Here is a 17238-nt window from a genome sequence, read left to right as displayed (position 1 = left end):
CATAGAGAGAGCTACACCCACTTGTCATATTAACTTGGTTCAGACAAACTTTAGAAGACAAGGAAGCCATTCTTTTTATACTAACTTTGGATTTCTATACTGAATCATCCCAAACTCATTCATTCAACAATAGTTATTAAGCAGCTACTACATACAGGGCATGGTTTTGTGCTATCTATTTGGGGAAGTAAGCTGGTGTCAAACATGTTTGGGTAAGTTTGAATTAACTAGGACTTTGACTACTACCTTAGGTTAACATAGCACTTTGAAAACTGTTTCCACCTGTGAAGAGGATCAGACAGACAAGCAGCAGTATAATATGGTGCTTAAAAACATGGACTAAGGAGTCGAGCTGTACAACGTACAACTTGTACAAAGGCTGATTTTACCATCTGGTAGATACATAACCTTTAACAAATGGCTTAACATCTTGGGATACCATTTTCTCATCCAAGTTTTTCTTTCTCAGGTTTAAAGAAAATCAATACACAATTCCACAATAATGGTTGGAGACATTAACACCACCATGACCCCCCAGCAAGTAGGAGTATGATTAGGTTTTTTAAAAATCAGTAAAACCAGATCTGAACAACATAGGAACCACCTTAACCGATATTTATAAAGCACAACACTTTAAAACTAAAGAATATATTCTTTCGAGCATTCACCAAGATAGACCTTATGTCAGGCCATGAAACAAGTTTCAATAAATGTAAAAAGAATGACATTATTCATAATGGAATTAAATTAGGAATCAATAACAATAAAGTAGCAAGGAAAAACCCTAAATATCCGGAAAATAAACAACACACTTGTAAAAAAATGTATTAGTCAAAGAAGAAATCGTTTTTAAAATTAGAATACATTTTAACTGAATAATAATGAAAACATGTGAAATTTTATGAGATGCTGCTAGAGCATTGCTTAAAGAAACTTTACAGCTTTAAATTCTTATACTGGAAATGAAAGTTCTAAAATCTATTAACTCAGTTTATACCTTAAGATATAGAAAAAAGAAGAGCAAATTTAAATACAATCAAAGTAGAAGGAAGAACATAATAGAAATTAATCATGTAAAAAAACGAAAAAAGAAAAAATTGGACAAACGTCAGACTTTTATGATACATAATATAAGATTATGAACAATCATAAGTTTTAACATCAATGTCACTTGTTGACCTAAAATTATTAAAGTCTGCAATTTAAGTGAAAAGTATAAATTCCTAGAAAAAATACAATTTACATAACTGACCCAAAATGAAACAGAAAATCTGAATAGCCTCGTATTTGTTAAATTGAATCCATAGCTTACAAATATTACAAACACCAAAAAAACTCCAACCAAGATAATTTCATTGGTTTCATCAAACATTTAAAGTAGAAACAACACCAAATTTACACAAACGTTTTCAAAACTAGAATGGAAAACTCTTCAAGTCATTTATAAGAGCAGCTTAACTCTGCCACCAAGCTCTTACCAAAAAAAAAAGTAATTAAAAGAAAATCACAGACATTACTCATGAACACAGATTTAAAAAAAAAAAAACCCTTAATAAAACATATTTAAATCAAATGAAGTAATGTATACCAAGGACAATATATCATGACCAAGTGGGCCTATGCCAGGAACGCGAGGTGGTTTTAACCCAAAACCAGACGCGATTCCAGATGGCGACAGAAGACCTCCCCGAACTCGCCTCCCCTCGTGGACACACTAAAACTACCGCTACAAACGGAACAATTTCCTCTGAAAAAGACCTGAAACCAACTGAGCAGCTCCTTCACATCAGGCAAACGAGGAAAAGGCCACAACCAAGCCGGCAGGAAAGAGACATAGTCTCGACATACACCCACCCCCGCCCTGGCGGGAACCCACCACGGGAAGGGAACTCACAAACCAAGCGCTTCTCCCTGAGGAGCGAAGCATTCGTACCCCACATTAGGCACCCCTAACTTTGAAGACCTGCACCTGAGAGACCCCAAAACATACGGCTTTGAAAACCAACAAGGCTCATGTCTGAATGCAAAGGGCGGCAGCGAACTGAGAAAAGGCTCATGCGGAGCTGGGAGGCAGACTCACCGCGCCAGGGTCCAGAGCACAGGCCGCTGTTTGGAAAGCGCCCAGACCCACGTGCCCACATCGAGCATCTGCCGGGCCCTAAGGCCTAACTGGGATGCCCACGCCCGGCTACGGGGGCTGGGCGGGGCCGTTTCGCGCTCTCCCTCTGTCCCGCTCCAAAGCACCAGCGTGGGGCGGGTGGAGATTTTACACAACCCGGTGCCCAAGTTTTTACAGCTGCCGCTCAGGGGACACCCCCACCACCACCACCACCACTCCGATCAGATTTTATACTGAATAAAAGATGGACTACGGGGTGACTTTCATTTTCACTAAAGATTTTTAAAGAGCTTTGTACTCTGAAAGGAAGATGTGAATTAGATTCCCTTATGGTGCAAGTGTTGGGTATGAAAAAGGCATGACCTCGAGAATTCAGCTGTTGTGAGATCAAATCCCCACTCTACCTATCTACTCTGTGATTTTAGCCAAAATCATCTATTAGCTGTATCCATGTGAAATAGTGGCCACAACACCTTCCCGAGTGCCCATATGCCATGATTCTCTGCCTATAATTGCTATGACTGTGTCAGCTCTAACACTGGGTGCGATTCTCCAGAGTAGGTTTTCACCCACAAAAAAAGCCATGGTTTTCAGAAGATACACCATGATAACCAATTATGTTATTCACTCCATTGCAACACCTGGCTTCTCAGACTTTTCCAAGAGAAGCCATAGCTCTATCGGATGCCTCATGCCCCTGAATGTGGATACTGAGCAAATATAAGTGAGGGAACCAACAAAGTGTCTCGACATGGCTTCTCAGAGTGGTAAAAAAGTCTTAACACCTAGAATTCTCAGAATAACTTAGGAATAACATAACTTTCACCCAATTTTCTCGACATTAACCATACACATAAACAATCAAAGTATAGAACGTCTAGTTTTATACAAGTCACAGATTTTTAAAACTTATCAAGAAGACTGAATGCTATGAATTGTGTAGCACAGTCTGCAGTCGTAACAGAAAGATGCTATAGTGCCATCATACCAAGGAGTGAAGCAATTTCAGACCAGGCTGTGTCAACATTGCAGGAGTTCACTCAGATTGGACAAGCTGCATTTTCTGAAGTATGTCTTCACTCTCATTGAAGAAGGTCTTGCCTTGAGTCTCTGGACTTGGACCTAGAAGAAGGCTCAGATCTGCTTCTCCTTCTCAGAACGAAGGTCATTTCCTAAAGTCTGCCACTCCATAACCAAGCCACACGTGGCTAGGACCGAACAAGAAAGAATAAACATAGTATATTATAGTGGTTCTTAAACTTTTTTTAGAATTTGAATACTTTTCATCGACATAAATCTATATGGAAAAGATTTTGAAAAGAGATTATCAGTTGTTGTGATTAAAGTCCCACACGTGCCTGTTTGGCTGCCTCCATCCTCTCCTGTGCTTCCTGCCCCAACACCTGAAACACCTGAAGAATTCTGGACTCCAAATCATGGTTCACAAACAACCAGTGTAGAAAAAAACATCAAGAGCTTGGAAACAGTACTCCATCTGCACTGTCTTCAACTGCAAACTGAGTTTCGTCCCACCTATGGGGCAACACTGTCCTGAGATTAATTTTAGAAAATTTATTGGTGCATGCTCAATTCATATTAGCCTTTTGCTGCCTATTTCCCTTTTCCTGATCCAAATGGTTCTCTCAAGAATGATTCCACTTTCAGTATTATGTCAATAGAAAAAAATCTCTCTTGGACACCACACTGAGTTTTAATCCAATGCATAGGTACCTCTTGCAGCTATTGCCCAAGTTTTGCCTACACAAGAAGAGGAGCCTGAGCTCACAGAAGAAGCATGTGTTCCTGCTTTCTTATTTGCCAATTCCCAATCTGGCATTGCAGGCTCTGGTTTTCTGTGGACCCAGGAAAACCTGTGAACATCCATAAAGCAGTTCATGCTATATATTTTTTGGAACTTTTTATTTCTTTTGAAATGATTCCAGAGGGAAATGCCTGATAATAAGGAGATTATCAGGCCTCAGATTTGGAATTCAGAGACTTAGATGTATTTATGTTCTGGTGATCTTTATAAAGAAAGAGAGGAATGAGCAGAGGAGGCAGGGACGTAGCAATCAGGTGGACCTAGGTTTATACTTAGCCTCTGTGAGTTATTATATGAACTTGATCAAGACACTGACCTGCCAAAGATTCATTCTCTTCATCTGTAAAACAGGGGCCTCATATTCATCTCACCAGAGTATTTTCAGATCAAATGAGATAAAATATATGAAATCTCTTGGTTAACAGTAAAGTATATACACATACCTCCTCCTTATTTCTTATTGTTCTCAGAAACGATATCAAGAGTGATTAGTGGTTTTTCTTAAGTGTGTAACATTGGTATATTATTTAGATAATTGAGATGAAAAGAGAGAGAGAACAATAATGACTTCCAGAAACTTAACTGACCCAGTATTTATTGAGTTTTACTATATGTCATTCAGAGCAAGGTACAAAGATGAGTAAGATTCAGACAAACTCCTATAGGTAGTGAAGGCTTTAAAGGACTCTAGCTGAGTGCTCTTAGAATTCAAATAAAGAAAAAGACATAACCAGATAGGATAAACACAGAAGCAGCATTTGAGACGGGCATTGGAAGGTGGATAGGATGTTAACAGATAGCAATGGGGAAAAGATCTTAGGTGGAAGGCACGAGGGGATATCCAGAAAACAGTGAGCTCTACCAGAGTGTAACTGAAAATTCAAATAGAACATTAAGAGAGGGTCATGCCTTGAGGGTGTTACGTGTCAAGTAGGAGTTTGTGGTCGATTCACAAGGCAATGGGGAGTCATCGAAGATTTCTGAAGAGGGGAATGGTGAAATTAGAGTGGTGCTTTCGGGTGATTTTTCTAGAAGCATGTGAGAAACAAATCATCGGCTGTGCATGATGGTCAGTATTGGGGTTAGCGTTTGGGGGTGTATTCGTGTGGCATATCGTGGTGACTACATGAAGTAGGACTCAAAAAATGATCATTAAAATATCAGGACAAGCAGTGAGGACCCAAGAGCAGTTAAACCCATACTTTAAGCAACGGCAGCTTCAGAATGAAGAAGGAAAAGGAGCAGAGTGCCCCTGGATGGAGAGTGACCAAGTCAGTATGGTGGTGGTGTAAGAGAGTGAATTATTGTGGACTTTGTGGGACCAGCTGAGAAACACAAGAACACAGAGCAAACTAATGAGCCAAACAACCAGAGGCATGGTGAGGAAAAGCAGGAGAAAAAGAAAGACAAATAGGTGTGAACAGAAGAGAATTTTAGACATCAAAATGTCAGTATTACATGGGAAATAAAACTTGTGTCCACAGAGTAGATAGCATGGTCTGGTGCTCTCAAATCACGTTAAAACTCCTTGAAAACATGACTCTAGCTTGAGTTCACATGAACCTCTGTCAAGAGTCAAAACACCTTCTGTCCTGAGGACTAAACCCTTCTAGGGCAGCTTGGTCTGCCCAGAACCCATGGGGCAAATTCTCAGTATGTCAGGTCAATCAAATTTCTCAGCATTTGAGTGACCACTTCTTCCTTTCCCATTAGTCACCTCCCAAATTCCAAAAACTGAGGCTTTTCAAACACGAAGCACACATGGGTGCTATTCCCTGGGGCAGTTCCCCTCCTCTTCCACCTCCCTCTTCATTATTCCCTGAGAGACCCTGGTTTCTGGAAGAGTTCATCCTCTCAAAACCAGCCGATCTACCTCAAGGTCACTGTCAAACGTGGAGGTGCGGCACTAGGAGGCCCCTCCAAGGCTTCATCCTAGAGACCTCTGCAATTCTGTCCAATCCCTAAAGGAGAGAAGACTTAAGCTTATAGAAAGAAGGTGAGAGGCCCAAAGGCCGCTCTCTCAGCCAGAAGTAGAGGCAGAATGAGATCTCGGTGCCCCATTTTCCCATCCTTGGTTTCACCTATTCGCCCCACCCAGATCATCCGCCTCTCTTCCTAAGTCACTTTCCTCTCACTAGTCTCCTCATGGCATTTTTCACCTCAGCATTCCTGAAGGAATAAATGACAGGGTTTAAGAGAGGTGTGACCACCGTGTAAAACACGGCAACAATCTTGTCTGCAGGGAGGGTGACACAGGGCCTCAGGTAGACAAAGGAACAGGGTATGAAGAACAGGCTCACGACGGCAACGTGGGCGACGCAGGTGGAGAGGGCCTTGCGCCGGCCGTCTGCGGTCTGGCTCCTCAGGGAGTGCAGGATGACCACGTACGAGGCCAGCAGGAGCACGAAGGCCACCGCCGATATGGAGCCGCCATTGGCGATGATGAGCGTGCCAATGAGGAAGGTGTCCGAGCAAGCCAGCTTCAGCACAGGATGCACATCGCAGAAGTAGTGGTCAAGGACCTTGGTGCCACAGAAAGGCAGCTGGAAAATGAGGAAGGTTTGCCCAAAAGAATGCAGCAAGCCCCCACCCCAGGCCGCACCCACCAGGAGGCCACGCACACGACGGCTCATGATGACGGTGTAGTGCAAAGGTTTGCAGATGGCCACGTAGCGGTCGTAGGCCATCACCACCAGGAGAAAGATCTCGGTGCCACCAAAGAAATGGAGGAAAAAGATCTGTGTGATGCAGCCCTTGACGGAAATGACTTTCCTTTCGATAAAAGAGTCAAGAATGAGCTTGGGGGCTGTGACAGAACAGTAACAGATCTCCACAAAGGACAAGTAGCCGAGAAAGAAATACATGGGGGATGTGAGTCCTTTGCTGGCCATGATGGTCACCACGATGAGGCCATTACCCAGCACAATGGCTGTGTACATGAGGAGGAAAAACACAGAAATGATCTTCTGCATGTCCCGGTTATGGGAAAATCCCAAGAAAATTATTTCAGTCTCATTGCTTGTAGGGACCATGTTTTAAAGCACAGAAGCCAACGGCCTGGAGTCACAGAAAACAAAGAACCCTCCTTCAATAATTAGAAACATGCTTCTCAAACCTTGAGGAAGATTGTCATTCTGCTCCTTCTTGAGTCCCCTGTCTGCCTTGGGCTTCTCCACCACATGTTCTCCATGAGATAATCAGTTGTTGTGATTAAAGTCCCATATGAGACAGGTGATGGGACACAAAACAATGACCATCAGCTGCTTGATATCATTCCTAAAATAAGATTTAAGTTTATAATAAAGCACCTTAAGTGTTTTCTCTGATCCAGGCACACGCATTAGATAATTTAATCCTCACGACAAAAATGAAACGCTACTTTATATGTAAGAAAATTGAGACTCAGAGAGATTCGGTCACTAACTCAAGGCCACACAGCTCATCTTTGAACTCAGGTCTGTATCTTTTAAAACAAAGATGCTTCCACCATTAGATCTGCTCCTGAAGTGTGCGTGATCTTGGTTGCATACAAGTTTCAACGAGTCTTACCCTACAATGTAATGTGGAACCAGTTTTTTACAGCAAGTGCCAGATTTCTCAACCTTAATTATTCTGCAACCTATGAAACTAACCTGATTCCCTAATAAGCATAAGAAGGAAGCTGAAAGGGGGAAGGACGGTCACCAGGCTTCAACCACTGTCCTTGGAGGGAGAGATGGAGAATAGGAAATGTGAATCGGTAACAGGCTGCCTCAATTCTCCTGGGACCAGCAGCTAAGAAACAATTCAAAAGTCATTTAAAGTTCCATTTTATAACAGCCTATTGTTCCATGGGATATCGAGTGTGCTTAACTCAGAGCTTCAGAGCACAGCAAGTCTACACAAGGAAAGGCTCTGAGGTGGGTGTAAGGACTGCCTCCTGAAACAAAGGCAAGTTAGAGATGCCGGCACACACTGCAGAGGGCTCTGAACACTGACAACGGTGATCAGACACAGAAAGTTCATACTCACAGCCTCTGAGCAGTCACTCCCTCTGGCTGAAACAAGCCCTGCCAGCAAACCCGAAGATACCCTCAGTCAAATGCACACACCTCACAGCCAGCTTACAGTCCAGGCTGTCGGAGAGCAGCTGCAGCACTGTGATCTGGTGATGGGGACACAGGCTTTGGAGTCAGGGGACCTGAGTTCGATCCCAACACTGTTGCTTAGTAGCTGTAGAACATTAAACAAGTACAGAAATCCCTCCAAGCCTATAATTTGCATCTGAGAAGCAGAAATAATAAACCTTTTGCATGGTGCTATTTTGAGAATTGAATGAGCTCACGAGTTTTAAAACAAATAATAATTGTAGAAGAGAATAACTGGCGAGTATAATTGGTTATGCTTTTACTCTGCAGCATGACCCTGTTAGTGCAGTGTGTGATGGGGACTCACTAAGGTGCCCCTGCATCAGAAGGCGAGCCTGACACCCAATTCTGTTTGTGTAGACTTGCAGCACCCTGGGGTTCTGATTTAAGCATCTTACAACAAGCCTATGGAATAGTAGGCCATGTAATAAAATGGGACTGAATATGCTAAGTGACGTGCTAAGCCAATCACAAAAAGAAAAATACTGTAGGAGTCCACATACAATATGAGTCCAGCACGGTACGATGTCCGTAGAGTAGTAAAACTCATAGAGACAGAGGGTAGAATGTGGTGCCAGGGGCTGGGAGGAGCGGGGACGTGGAGTTCGTGCTTGATGGGAGCACGGTTTCAGATTGAGACAATGCAAGTTCTCGACGTGGATGGTAGCAGCGGTTGCATAACAACGCAAATGTACTTTAATACCACTGAACTAGACATGTAAAAATGGTTAAGGTGGTGCATTTTATGTTATGGGTATTCTACCACAATTAATAAATAAATACACAAACAATATCAAATGACTCATTTCCCCTTCTCCATACCCACCTCCAAGGACAATGGTTGAAGTTTGTCAAATTTGTCCTCCCTTCCCCTTACCTCCCCACTTTAGCTTCCTTCTTATGCCTAATCAGAGAGTCTGATTAGTTTCAAAGGATACAGACGAGTTGACGTGGAGAAGCTCTGGCACTTGCTGTGGAAAAGCCATTCCATGTTCCAGTGTAAAGCAAGACAGATCTGACACCCTTGTTATGCAGCCATTATAACATTCACAGTAAGAGAGATAATGACTTTGGAGAATTCAGACCTCCATTCAACTATGAGCTGCATGGCCTGGGGCAAGTGACTAACCCTCTCTGAGCCTCTGTTTCCTTACCTATAAAATAAACATAAAACTATCCTCTTATTGTTGAGCCACTTCCTCACCTCCCCATCAGGTTCCTCTGCCCTGTGGCAATTTTTCACTCAGGATGTTTATGCAAAGAGCAGGAATCTTAGATATGTTTCACCCTCAGGGCAAAAAGGGCTCCATTAGTAGGTGAATAATCTCCGTGAAATTAGCTTTGAAAGTAAATGCTCTATGCTTCTGCAATTGCTTCTGATTTAGGGTGTCAGCAAGAGAGCTCCTCTCAGGGGATGCGTAAGGATCACTTTAATCTTCAGATAAAAATTTAAAATTGAGGAGATTGTTTTTTTCTTTCTAAAGTTACTGAAGGTTAACAGAGCAAGATGTATATACAGTGTAATCATCGAATTTTCTCTAAAAGGTTAAAATTTTAAAGTCTTTAGAATGGAAGAAAGAAAAGGAAATTGACATTTATTGAAACTTTGAGTAGAAACGGAAAACATTTGAGATAATTTCATAAAGAGGTCATCAGACCCACAAGCCATTGACAGTGGCAGTGACATACTTGTGGAATAACTTTAATTCTGACTTTTGAATTGGCAGGGCCAAGGAAGAGACTGAAAGATCAGTATGTGTTCTTATCAGATAGTAAACAACTGCATATTTCCAGGGTTGGTGGTTAAGAAAACCTGAACAGGGATGACCCAGAAGTGTAAGATAGATTGGCCCCAATTAAAAAATAAAGAAAGAATAAAATAAATAGAAATAAATAAAAACCTATGGAAGTTCTTCAAGTCTACAATAAATCTGGCCCCTGCCTTATGATTTCTCATTGTACCTTCCCTATCATAGAACTCCATGTCCTGTGGAGTTCTGAAAAATAAAATTGGTCTAAATGGCTTTTTCCAGCACTTCTTTTATCCCACTTTTTCTCCAGATATCCTGTCACCAGAAGAGTCAGTACAAGGCCTCTCCTTGCTAGTTTTCCTCGCTGAGGAATCATGAACTGTTAAATCAGGAAGGATGCTATAGATTCCTCTTCTTACAGAAGAAGAACCTGGGCCCACAATCATGCAGCTGGTCATTGTGGAGCCTGGACTAAAATTAGGCTGCATGGCTTCCCGTCCAATAAGTGCTTCAATGCTCATCTCATCTGTTACCCATCCCCCTGGTCCTCACCGAAAACTATATTTCATAACGGAGGGAGATCACAGAGAGAGAAGGGATTCGAGTTTATGATAAAAGGCAAAACAAACCTGAAAAGATCTAAAAAAAAAAAAAAAAAATCAACAGTAAGAAATGTAACAATAATATTGTCCAACTTCAGTTTCCCACCTTCCTGGGTTGTCATTTTGGCCTTGGCAGCCTGTGCAGAGCTTAGAAGCCCTGGAGAGGAGAAGATATTTTAGGAGTTGGCCAGGCTGGTCTGCCAATGAAAGAAGCCTTTGCAAGATATGCCTTGGTGCCGATCCTAGCTCTAGCACTTTGTCACCAAGAGTTAAATGATTCTCTAGCTGTTTCACATGAATCTGTCAGGTCTATCCAACAAGAGAGAATATAACCTTTTGAAAGCTTTAAAAGAGTCTCTTTCATCCCTCTGTCACACCTATCACAGGGTGGGGAACTCAGTAGATGTTGTAAGTATTTGGGTTTGATCCCTGAATCTTCTGGCTGGTGCTACATCTATTTCAAAACCAAGGTATCACTGGGGTGTCCTATAAATATAAAGACATATATTTATATATATATGTAAAGATGCATATGTATCTTATATATATAAATATCTATATATATATATATATATATATATAAATATGATAAAATATATGTGAGAGTATCTATCTAGTGTTAAAAAAAAAAAATGCTCCTTTTTGAAAATAATTCCAAAGCAATCCCCCATCGAGATTAAGCGAATGAACCCGCCTTTAATATTGTTTGTTATCTTGATTCTGACTTTTGTGGTCAGGAAACTGATTCACTTGCACAAGCCACCCCAGGACAACAGATTTCTTTCACTGACAAGGTCTACAGATAAAGCAACCAAAGAAATATAAAGAATATGTTAGTGTTCACTGATCTAAAACTTAGAAGTGTTGATTCAAGGTTGGTCCTCAGCAAAATCTAGGCTTCTGTGTACCAATTCTCCATTCAGGCTATAATGAAGCTAATACCTTCATTTCTACCAGAGAAGGCCAGACGTGAGAGTGTCTTAGCCAGGATCTCTGAATTTTTCAAAAGAATATTTCTGAAAATATATGACTCTGCACTTGATTAAAAATTAGCCTTGCAAACGACTTCACACTGACCATGTTACAAGTGGCACTGGTGAGAATGACTATAACATCTGCTCTAAGCCAAGCAAAGGAGTCATCTTGTTATTAAAGTAGGCAAGAAAGACTTTAACATGATGATGTCTAAAGTCTGCTCCATCAGCTGAAAGAGTGAACAAATCTAAGGCTCCCCTTGTGTGAAAGTACGTGGAAGTCAGAGGAACACGAGTGAAAAGTGCCAACATGTGTAAAAGACCCTGCCTGAGGGTCTGTCCCTCCATGCTAAAGGATCAATAAATGAACTGACTCAGAACCTGTTCCACACATAAAGGCACCACTAAATTAAGATCATCCCCTTCGGACTCACCAGTTATCATCGATGCCATCACATCCATGTGCCAACTCCAGAACTTAATGACTTTCTCACTAAGAGAGTTATAGGAAAACAGAACAGGGGCAGTCTACTCTAAAATCCACTAAAATGAGGACTGCTGGACTGTGAGGATGGAAGCATTTAAGGTGTATGAGATGGAAAATTGAGATAAGAGAATTGAATTCCCTGAACTTTTCTAGCATCCCCCATTTGGGGAGTTTCTGAGATAAGCAAAAGTCGACCTCTCATGTGTATCCTTCAGAGGTTAAGGAACTTATCTCTAATTAATCCAATTATAAAGTAGGGACTTCTACTTGCCTCCATGATTAGCACCCTCTTGCCTTGGCCACTAGAGGTTTCCCTCTGCATTCTCAAGTAAGTGACAGAGGAGAATGCAATATCACTTCACCCCTGTGTTCTCGCCACAGGCATCCTCAAGAGGCTCTTGGTGGCCAATTCTGACCTCACCCCTCATTAGACCAATGATGTCATGCTCAATTCCAAGGGGACTTTACCCAAGTGTACCTGGACCACTTCACGCACATACTTTGACATGTCTCTTCAGAGAATGCTAGACATGGAGGGCTTTCAAGATCATCATGTCCAACTCATGTCAACCTAAAGGTGGGAAAAGAGCCAGAAGGAAAATCACTGTGCAAAGTTACCTCATGAACTGATAGCATAGATAACCCAGCTCTTTCCTGATGCCTATTACTGGGGTCTTCCAACTGTTCATTCTTAAGGTTTTAAGCATTTTGCCACAACTTTTCAACACATGGTTTTCATGTGCAAAGGCTTTGGAAAGACTAGAGTCCCCTAACTGTTAGGGATGGTCTCCTAAGTAACAGCACGTTACATTTGCGTTGTGCAGTGTTGTGTCTTTCCACTTTTCTTTCTAACATCTCACACAGAGTCAAAGTAACACTCTACCATAGTAACTAGTATTGCCACTTGACAGATTAGGTAACTGGGGCTCAGAAAGATTAAGAGAATGGTTCAAACTTATACAACTAATAAATTGTCCAGCTGGGTCAAATGTCTAAGTGTAACATTTCCTGCCCAAACAGAATATGTCACCAGCTGCTGGCGCCCCATTAGGAAACAAAGACGTCAATAGGAAACCGAACCAGTATATGCCCCACATCTGCTCCTTCTCTGTGTAGTAATGCTGCTTCATCAAAGTTCTCTTAACTTGAGCCGAATAAATTATGAAACATGGTATAAGTATGGCCCCTTCCTCCTAATCATAACCCATCTGAAACACCACAAGAACTCAATCTCTGTTTTTAAAGCTCCAGGAATTCTCTGAAGAAGGAGGGGGAAAAAATTAAACATTCACAATATCATCAACAGCTGGGTTATAGCCAAAACCTGGGAAAGACTTCTAAGAGGAACAAACGCTGATAAAATAGAATGAGGAAACAAAATGGCCCATACATGCATTTCTGCTCACCTGAAGGAATGTAGGAAGAGAGTGCTTCCTTTCTGCCTTACATCACACCTCCCTGCCTCATACCCACAAACATGCATGCACACACACATATACACACACCATTTGCTTAGAAAGGAAATAAAAATAACTAATACCAGGTTTGTTTTAAATTTTTCCACTTTTATTGAAGTATGGCTGACAAGCATAAATAGTATATATTTAAGATATACAATGTAATATTCTGATATACTCAAACATTATAAAATTAGCACCACAATGAAGCTTACCAGACAGAAACTCTGCAGTTGAGGACTACAATAAATGAAAAGAGAAATGCAATAGAGAACATCAGCATCGGAATTTATCAATCAGAAGACTCTGTGCATAGAAGACAGGACTTTTGAAATTAACCAAAGTAGAACACACAAAAAAAATGAAAAAGAGTGTAGAAAACCTGCATAAACAATGGGATATCATTAAAACAAACAATCTGTGAATTATTGGAGTCCCAGAAGAAGAGAAGGGAAGAGAATAGAAAGCTTATTTAAAGAAATAATGGCCTCAAAATTTCCATACGAAATTATCTTTTCCAAGACCATTATAATACAACTGTTTAAAAGCAAAAACAGAAATTTTAAAACAATGAGAAAAAAAATGATCTCTTACAAGGCACCTACCTCCATAAGGCTATGACTGGATTTCTCATCAGAAACCTTCCAGGCCAAGAGAGTGGGATGATATATTCAAACTCCCGAATGAAAATATAACCAACCCAAAATGCTTTACCCAGCACAGCTGTCCTTTGAAATGAAGGTGAGATAAAGGCTTTCCCAAACAAACAAAGACAACAGTGTTTGTCATCTCTAGATTGGCCTTAGAAGAAATCCTGAAAGGACTTCTTTCTTTAAGCTGAAATGAAAGGAGGCTAATAGGCAACATAAAAACATAGAACAATAGAACAGTAGTTGCTAGAGGCTAGGGGAATGGGGGAAATTGGGAGATATTAATCAGAGAGTGCAAACTTCAGTTGTAAGATAAGTTCTGAGGAAATCATGCACAGCATGGTGATTACCATTACTACTCCCGTATTATATACTTGAAAGTTGCTGAGAGAATAATAGATCTCTGCTGAAGAATGCAAAGGAAGACATCAGCAAATGAAAAGACAATCCATGGTTTTGGATAGGAAGACTCACATCATGAAGATGTCGATTCTTTCTAAATACATTTATAAATGTAATCTTATAGCAATCAAAATAATAAGTTCTTTCGGATGGCTATAAAACAGAAAGAGTGGTGAAATTAATCTAAAGTTCATAAGGAGAAATAATATCCAGGAGAACTCAGATAAAGAAGAGCAACATGAAGAGACTAGCCCACAGCGAAAATTTTATAAATAAGACTCGAAGCTAATTAAACATTAAAACATCCCTTCTCACTCACAAAACGTAAATTAAACAAGATGTCTATCTGATTTGCAAAGTAATTTAACTTAATATTTTAAAACAATTTCTGACAGAAAAAAGTTACAATAACAATACAAAGAATTCCTGTATATCCTTAGTCCAAACTCTCCCAATATTAATATTTTTCCACATTTTCTTTATCATTCATTCTTTCAGTAGATAGACAGAATTCTTTCTGAAATGTTTGAAAGTTGACAACATAATGCCCATGTAACCTTTAGATACCTTAGTAAGTAATTCTTCAATCCAGGCACATTCTCTGGCATAACCACACTACAATTATCAAAATAAGAAAATTAACTCTGATAGAACTCTACTATCTCATTTACAGCTCTTTCGTCCACTAATGACCTTCATCTACCACGGGATCCAATCAAGGATCACAGGTTGCATTTAGTTACCATCTCTCTGTAATCTGGAAAAACTCTTCAATTTCTTTGTCTTGATACTTATAAAGAAAGCAACCTAGGAATTTTGTAGAATGTTCTTCAGTTGGGGTTTGCCTTGTATTTTGTCATGATGAGACTTAGGTTATGTGTTTTTAGTAAGAATACCACAGTAATAATACTGTGTGTCTCTCCAATCTCAATACTGGTGATGTTAACTTTGAGTAATCATTTACGGGAGTATCTTCCAGGCTCCTCCACTGAAGTTACATTTTCCAAAGTTACATTTTGCCTTTTGCAATTAATAAATATCTTGCAGGGAGCTACTTTGAAACAGTGTAAAATCTTATTTCTCATCAAGAAAAGGCTTAATGACATTATTCAAGCCCCACAAGAGTATATTCACAAGGAAAGTTAATTATTACCATCTTCTTAAGAATCAACTGAACACATGCATCAAAAGTTGTTATACCTCTGAACACAGTAAACTTATTATAGCAAAAGAGTCTAAAAGAAAAATAGAAGTGTAAAGATTTCTTTTCAAGAATGCTTACCACAGTGTTATTTATACCAGTAAAAAAAAAAATTAAAAGTGATCTAAACATCTAAGAGAAAGTGGCTAATTAAAATATAGCACATAAATCCATAAGAGAAAATATTTTACAACTGATTGGATTGTCTTTTGGGAGATGGAGACCAGTTAGAATAACCCTAGAAATAACAAAGCCTGTGAACTTGCTTTCGTCTCATTCTTTGGTTTGGACTCAGCATCATTCTAAACCCAAGGATGAATACCAAGACCAGCCTCTAATTCTCATCTAGTTTTATTGTCCTAATCCACAGCCTTTTCATGGCCTTCTTCACTTCAGCATTTCTCAGGGAGTAGATGACAGGATTGAGGAGTGGGGTGACCACCGTGTAAAACACGGCCACCATCTTGTCTACAGACAGGGTGGTAGAAGGCCTCAGGTAGATGAAGATGCAGGGCCCAAAGAACAAGGTAACCACGGTGATGTGGGACCCACAGGTGGAGAGGGCCTTGCGCCGCTCCTCAGAGCTTCGAGTCCTTAGATGGAGCAAGATGACCACATAGGAGGCTAAGAGGACCACGAAGCTGATGACAGACAGGGTTCCCCCATTGGCGACAATCAGCAGACCAATGAGGAAGGTGTCAGAGCAGGCGAGTTTGAGCAGAGGAAGCAGGTCACAGAAATAGTGGTCGATCACATTAGGGCCACAGAAGGGCAAGTGGAACATGAGAAGGATTTGGGCAAAGGAATGCACAAAGCCTCCCACCCATGCTATTCCCACCAGAACAGCACATACCTGCCGGTTCATAATGATGGTGTAGTTGAGGGGCTTACAGATGGCCACATAACGATCATAAGCCATCACTGTGAGCAGGAACATCTCAGTGCCACCAAAGAAGTGGATAAAGAAAAGCTGTGTCATGCAGCCCCACAGAGATATAGCTTTCCTTTCAGCCAGCAAATCGGAGACGAGTTTGGGGGCTGTAGTAGAGGAGTAGCAGATCTCCACGAAGGACAGGTAGCTGAGGAAGAAATACATGGGGGAACCAAGACTTCTGCTGGTCAAGACGATGAGTATAATGAGGAAATTCCCCAGCAGAATTGCTGTGTACAAGAGCAGAAATATCACAAAGCAAACTTTCTGCACATCCTGATTGGAAGAAAGTCCCAGAAAAATGAATTCAGTCACGTTATGTGTGTTAGCCATGAAGCTGCCACCAGGAGGCAGTAATTTGGGTGGATGATCTGAAATGATACAAAGCAATAGATTCCCTCATTAGACTTCAAAGTCTTTGCATATCTGAAAAGTTTGTGAGTTGGATATTGAAAGATGAGTAAGAGTTAGTTGTGTGTGGAAGGGAAAAAAAATTCAAAAAGGAAGACGAGGATGTGGTTCCACAGTGTAGCAGTGAGCACATCTGCTTTACATGCAGAAGGTCCCGGGTACGTGCCCCAGTAGAGCCATGGTCCATGGTCTATGGTCATGCCACCCTGAACAAGCCTGATGTCTGATCTCAGAAGCTAAGCCAGGTCGGGCCTGGTTAGTACTTAGATGGGAGACCACCTAGGAAGACCAGGTGCTGTAGGCA

At 40.9% G+C, this 17238-nt stretch overlaps 2 protein-coding genes and 1 pseudogene across 3 annotated transcripts; 1 reads left to right on the top strand and 2 right to left on the bottom strand.

Moving 5' to 3' along the window:
• Positions 1–6061: 6061 nt before the first annotated feature.
• On the bottom strand, positions 6062–6973 carry OR4X1 (olfactory receptor family 4 subfamily X member 1). The gene has a single exon (XM_039871739.1). The coding sequence runs from the start codon at positions 6971–6973 to the stop codon at positions 6062–6064; it is 912 nt and encodes a 303-aa protein (XP_039727673.1).
• Positions 6974–14942: 7969 nt separating this feature from the next.
• On the bottom strand, positions 14943–16880 carry OR4X2 (olfactory receptor family 4 subfamily X member 2). 2 transcript variants are annotated; one of them, XM_039865019.1, is made up of 2 exons: positions 15961–16856; positions 14943–15157 (listed from the first exon to the last, which is right to left on the bottom strand). In XM_039865019.1, the coding sequence occupies exons 1-2, from the start codon at positions 16854–16856 to the stop codon at positions 15127–15129; spliced, it is 927 nt and encodes a 308-aa protein (XP_039720953.1). In that variant the 3' UTR covers positions 14943–15126. The 2 variants fall into 2 exon arrangements, with proteins under 2 accessions (XP_039720953.1, XP_039720946.1); XM_039865012.1 differs by lacking the exon at positions 14943–15157 and having other exon boundaries at positions 15870–16880.
• A 242-nt stretch (positions 16881–17122) lies between these two features.
• On the top strand, positions 17123–17238 carry LOC120610307 (uncharacterized; annotated as a pseudogene).

Source organism: Pteropus medius, unplaced genomic scaffold (genome assembly GCF_902729225.1).
Source record: "Pteropus medius unplaced genomic scaffold, Ma_sr-lr_union100, whole genome shotgun sequence".
Taxonomy (NCBI): Eukaryota; Metazoa; Chordata; class Mammalia; order Chiroptera; family Pteropodidae; genus Pteropus; species Pteropus medius.
This window is presented reverse-complemented; position numbering and strand designations above follow the sequence as displayed.